The 6111-nt window shown below is 38.8% G+C and overlaps 1 protein-coding gene across 14 annotated transcripts in view; it reads left to right on the forward strand.

Moving 5' to 3' along the window:
* Positions 1–5730, forward strand: part of LOC143853720 (multiple organellar RNA editing factor 9, chloroplastic-like) — a 26969-nt gene extending 21239 nt beyond the window's left edge. For 10 of the 14 annotated variants that reach the window (XM_077363454.1, XM_077363447.1, XM_077363455.1 and 7 more), the window contains 5 exons: positions 4154–4251; positions 4346–4411; positions 4511–4678; positions 5090–5168; positions 5440–5730. In XM_077363454.1, the coding sequence (XP_077219569.1) occupies positions 4154–4251; positions 4346–4411; positions 4511–4677 (331 nt within the window). In that variant the 3' untranslated portion in view covers position 4678; positions 5090–5168; positions 5440–5730. Of the gene's footprint in view, positions 1–4153; positions 4252–4345; positions 4412–4510; positions 5169–5439 lie in introns of all 14 variants that reach the window. The other 4 variants (XM_077363444.1, XM_077363445.1, XM_077363446.1 and 1 more) reach the window with 4 other exon arrangements.
* The last annotated feature ends 381 nt before the right edge of the window (positions 5731–6111 follow it).

Genomic DNA, 6111 nt, shown 5'->3' on the forward strand with positions numbered 1-6111 from the left:
TAACGACAACAGTCTTTTACAAGAGTGCCTGTAGTAATAATATTGCTACGATATTTAATAACTAGTTTATCATTAGACAATACTAAATAACCAATAGCTATCAAACACGAAACAAAAATCAAATTCCATCTAATTGATGGTGCTTCCACAATCTTCATGGATCTCGAAGAAAAAATGAATCGATTTTTTACTGTTTAGTGTTTAGGCCTTTAGGGAATAAAAAGTTGAAAACCGAATGGCAGGTAACCTGCGGGCACCAGCGCCCGACCCATACCCACACGTTGGTCACGGGTACGAGCTGGGTGCGGGTATTTTTTTTCACAGGTAACGAGATTGGTACCCGTACCCGCAAATCTTGTTGCGGGCCGGGTGTACCCGCGGGTATGGGTCCCATTTGCCGGGTCTGCTTAAGTTACCATTAATCCCAGCGGGTCCAAGGTTCCCCAAGCTAGACCCATCAAAAGTTAGCTTCCAACAGCCAGAGGGAGGATTCCACTTCTGAACCAACTTAGGCTTTACCTCCACACTAAAGCAGACCTCCTTCCACCCCGACCATAGGTCAAAAGCAGATACAAATATTAAACATGGTAATGTCCTTACGCAAGATATTACCGGGGCAATCACTTTGAAATAAAGGAAGGACACGCTTTTCGCATGCCCTTTGAAGACTTTGGCATTTCTTTCTTTCCATAGCACCCATATAGTTGTTAAGAAAGATACATTCGATAATATCTTTCCTTTTTTCTTCCACGGAACCACCGACCATCCAAGAAAAAGGTCAATGTGCTTGACAAGAAAGACCCAAGTTATGCCAAATCTGCTCAAGATTTTACTCCAAACCTCCCTGGCAAATTCGCAATGCATTAATAAATGGTCCACAGACTCCCCTTGCCTCTATGCAAAGAGCGCAATGATCAATGATCATGATCGCCCTCTTGCGCAAAAATTCTACCTTCTAAATCCTTTCAAGAAGAGCGGCCCATCCAAAAACACTTACCTTGGGCAACGCCTGGATTGACCACACTAGCTACATTGCACGACACCATATACGACTCAAGGTGAAGGTAGTCAGATTTGACAAAGAAATCCCCAGATGAAATCCAAATTTAAACTCTTTTGTCCTCTCGAGTCTGCTTTATGCAGCCATCTTCTAGGGACTGCAGAAGTCTTCCTATGGAAGGGAGCTCTCTCTCGAAAAAATTCCTTTTGAACACTAGCTTCCACACCACTTTACTCACTTCTCTCCATGTATTCCTTCACGGAGGCCTCCTTAGACACAACTATAACAAACAAATCAGGGAAGATATCTTTGAGAGGTCAATTGGAGCAGCACTTATCAAACCAAAATTTTAGCATATCCCCTGAATAAGTTCTAAACCTTATACCTTCAGAGAACGAAGGCATGAACCGTATGATGTCTTTACCATTACCCTTCGGTACCCAAACCTGTCATCAGTCTCCCAATCATAGTTTTAAATTTCGACCGAAATTTCGGATTTCGGTGGGGACCGTAACCGAAATCCTAAATTTCTCGGATTTCAATGGGGAAATTTCGGATTTCGGCCTTTACCAAATTTCGGAATTTCGAGAATTTAGGTCCGAAATTTCAAGAAAATGTAATTTTTTTTTTAAAAAAAAAAAGAAGAAATGTTAAAATATTATTTCGGTCCAAAATTTCGGAATGAATTAAATAAAGCTTTTTTAATTATTACCAAATTTCGACCGAAATTCCAATTTCGAAATTTCAGGGGTCCAAAACCGGTACCGAAACAGAAATTTTAAACCATGCTCCCAATGACCTGAAGCTGCCCCATATTTACTCTCGATAACTTGAGACTAATCTAATTCTAACAAATTAGCCCAGTTTATGCTTGATGTGTTTTAGATCTTTGATTTGGGTAGGCATAACAAACAATAGATAAATTTGTTTGAAACCTATAGCTTATAATATTTGCATTCTCTGATTTCTATACGTTTCTAGATATAGTTATCTTTGACTTTCTTTTAAAACAAATGATGGAATTCACTCCATGGCAGCCAGTCATGAAAAGCAAGACTGTATGCAAACCTTGGAAGGATGCCGTCTTTGGTTTGTGAGTTAAGTCTTGCTCACCAAGACTGTTTTGAGGTGCCAGAGTTATCATGTTAGAAGAGTATCTCCCATTGCTATCTCTATATAATGCTGCACCCCACTTCCCCTCGCTCTCCTTTGCCTAATATGAACCTTGAGTCATCAAAGCCTTTCCGAATCAGCCTGGCCCCTGAAAAACGCTAGCGCAAGCGCCTTAGTAATAGTAGCCAGGCATTACGTTTAGGTTGCTTTTCAGCCTAGCTTCAAAAGTACTATCTTAATAAGGGCGGCATAGGGGCTAGCACGCTGCGGCTTCTTTTGAAGCCCCCTCTCACGACCTTTTGAGTATAGTATGCTTCAAAACCTTACGTGAGAGGGCCCTTACTAATAGGGGCCCCTCTCACGCCTGACTCATAGGGCACGCAACAGCATCACTTGACGTTGCCCCCCCATTAGTCAGTTCACTTGCTGCTTGTAGGTGAAACTCTCGTCGTAGTTTGGCGACCTGGGGCAGACACTATATAATACATAGGGAAACTTGGAATATTGGAGTTCTTGAATCAGACAAAGAAGTTAACAGGGAGATCACTTTCTTAGAAGTGTTGAGAATATCTTTCAACAGACTGCAGAATAAAGAAAAAGGAAATCAAAAGATGTTGACTAAAATCAGAGGAGCTTAAGTGTAATAGATTGCAGACACGAAGTTGCATGGGTGCAGGAACAGATTCAGAATCAAGTGGCGAGAAACAAAAACACGAGAAGCAGCATACGATGCATAAACAATAACAGAAAAAAAAATATGATATAGTCCCTTGCCTTGGCTACAATTCGTTTGATAAAAACATCACCAGCACAGTAACCATTTTCCCGCACTAAGTGTCACTTTGAGTCCAACTCACGGCAGCCTCATTGTTTATATATTGTACTGTTTTGTACAACTTGTTTTACAATCTAATGCATTATAATATAAACCATACCTGCAAGATCGGAGGAGCCTTGAAAATCACAATCTGTGTGACTCCAGGCTTTCAAAAACAATATGAACCTGTAATTTTTATAACAGGAAACACAAAATTCAACTTCAAGATCTTCAAAGAAAGCTTTAACGCATGAATAGAAGAAGCAACTACATAATTCTAGAACAGCTTAAATTCTGAAGCCTTGAAAATTACTATCTCTGCGACATCAGGCTTTCAATATGAAACCTGTAATTTCTATAACAGGAAACACAAAAATCAACTTCAATATCTTCAAGTTAAGCTTTAACCCATGAATAGAAGAAGCGCCTACGTAATTCTAGAACAGCTTAAATTCTGGCTTGCTCATTAGTCTTCTCATAACAATTTAGATTATCTGAAATTTGGCTAAAAGGGATGAAATCTTCTTTTAGCTTCTCTGCTACCCCACCCACACCCCACGCACCCACACACCACCGCCACACACACGCACACACACATTGAGAGTTGCATACATAGAAAGTGAAGCTATTGATCTTGGCTCCACCAAGAAAGACTTCAACAGTACGGACTCCAACTGGCAGTTTGAGAAGCAATGCTGGGATGAAGAGGTCTCCCTTATATTCACACGTGATTTGCTATTTGTAAGAGCAAAAGAACAATTCAACAATCAATAAAAGCAAAGGCACAATAAGCATCTACAAACCACATGTAATTTGCTTTCTGTAATAATGGAACAAAATGAACCAACCTTGTCAAAGTTGCCACCGTGCAAGAAGTAGAGAGCATAAAAAGTTGTGTAATATGCGATTGTGTAATTAAAAAACTTAGTCATAACTCCAACTGTGACACATATAAGAGAGTTTGAAATAGAAAAGAGTGGCATTCTATACAAATGGAAGCCTAAATTTAATCAGTAACATCATAAGAGTTGTCAAGAATAAAAAAAAAGTGAGGCTTTCATTCTTAATCATCATGCTCCAGAGTTGTGGCAACACACAACGACCCCCTAGCACGGTATTCAACTATGCAACCACAAAGAAAACAGTATCACTCAACTATATGTATAACTATGAGTCAGTTTCACTTCTCTGGTTTTCATCTCTCATGGTATTCCTTTTTGCAGTATGGAAGGAGCCAAGAAGAACATGTATGCATTTAGCACTACCACTTACACTGGGTTCCAATGCACAGTAGATGAAGAAACGTCAGAGAAATTCAAAGGTAAGTGACTGTATAGGCATTGGGTTCTCTTAAATATCCTAGCTTGCAATTTCCATTGGTTTCTAAGGATCTGAGTTATACTCATTTTTAACAGGATTGCCTGGAGTTCTTTGGGTTTTGCCAGATTGTTACATCGATGTGAAAAATAAGGATTATGGAGGTTTGTTATATTCCATATGTGCTGAGAAATTGTTTCTTTTATTTTTTTCCTCTTGGTTTATCAGATTGTACTCCCTATCCTTTTTTCGCATTCTTTCAGGAGATAAATACATAAATGGGGAGATAATTCCCTGTAAATATCCAACTTATCAACCAAAACAACGCAATAGTTCGAAATACGAGAGCAGAAGATATGAAAGACGAAGGGATGCCCCTCCACCGAAACCCAGACAAAAGGGGTCTGAGTCTGTGACAACCTCTGGATGAGGTGACCTGAGCTTATTTTCTATAATGTTTTAACTAGTATCTTCTACAATTCATTGCTGGTTAATCTGATTTGATTCTGTTAGAGGAGCTGTCATACATGATGGTTGAAACGATAATTAAGACATGCTCTATTGATGATGTGGTGGTTGAGTGAATCTTCTTGCTGGTCTTCAACATGGTTTTAAATTTCGGATTTCAGTTAGGTCTGAAACCGAAATTTCGGTTTCTGTGAGGGCTGAAACGTATACCGAAACCAAAATTTAAAACCATGTTCTTCAATGATGCTCGGTGTAGCTTCCTTTTTTATTAAAAAAAGTTGTGTATGAGTAACTTGTGTAAGATTGGTTTCTGCCACACAAGGAATTTATGATTAACCATTTATCTGTAGTTGCATTATGATATCTTTTTCCAGAAAATTTCAGCCTTTTTCCATATTTTCCAAGTGAAGTACCTCCTACAATGTTCTACGAACTTTTTGGCTACAATGCTTGGTAAGCTGGCTATGTTAATTTTTTAATTAGGTATATTTTTCCTTTTCTTTTAATTTCCTGCATTGTATTTAGTTTAAGCTCCTGAATTTGATCTGGTGACTAGGGGGATTTAGTGCGATTGGTACTGGTTTACTGTCTTCGCCATATAATTGTGCTTTAGATTTTCAGGTTTTTTTTAAAGTTCCTCGTCACCTGATATTTGCTGCTTTTGTCTTTTGCGTTGAATTATTTTGTACAACTCAGGTTGAAAGTGTTGATTTTTTTTGTGCAGGGCCGAAAGCAGGTTAGAATGTTGGGTGAAAGAGGTTATGATTCTAACTGGCCAAATAGTCAATTCACACATCCGTATTGACGAGAATGTGACCTTAAATTCAGTAAATTGTTTAGCATAGCATATGATGCTCTCATGCACAGTGTCATTGTATCCTAATTCTTTTTTCTCTGTTTGGTACTTATCTTGGTCATTTTTCATTCCAAATCGTAACTTGGTTCCAGATGTTCAGCCTTTTTGTTGTCACGACACATTGAACAGTTCCTTATTTCGGCTTCCATTTCGTTTAAACATTGAACTGTATGCCCCAATGTTTTTCGATGGTGCTTACCATTTTGGCACAAACATGGATCTAATTCCCTTGTAGTTTTAGTTACCAAATACAAGTGCATGTTAATTGAACCAGAGTGCTTGTTCTTGCAGCCACTTTGTTCAATCAATCAAACTATTTCATACCGCAGACATGAGCCCAGTATTATGAAAGACCTGAACTTAAAACTGCTTTGTGGTTTCTGTGGCTTATTTGTGGTTACGCCATTGTTTAAAGCAACTGTGCACCCTGTAGAAGTACCAAAGTTGTAGCTCTTGGAAGAGCTTGAGAAGGGAAAAGCTGATCTAGCTTTTAAAGTCTCTCTTAACTTTTACAATGTTTGCTGTTTATAGATATAACTT

This window comes from Tasmannia lanceolata, unplaced genomic scaffold, assembly GCF_043159265.1.
Source record: "Tasmannia lanceolata isolate RefF3 unplaced genomic scaffold, GAP_Taslan_0.1 ptg000020l, whole genome shotgun sequence".
In the NCBI taxonomy this organism is placed as follows: Eukaryota; Viridiplantae; Streptophyta; class Magnoliopsida; order Canellales; family Winteraceae; genus Tasmannia; species Tasmannia lanceolata.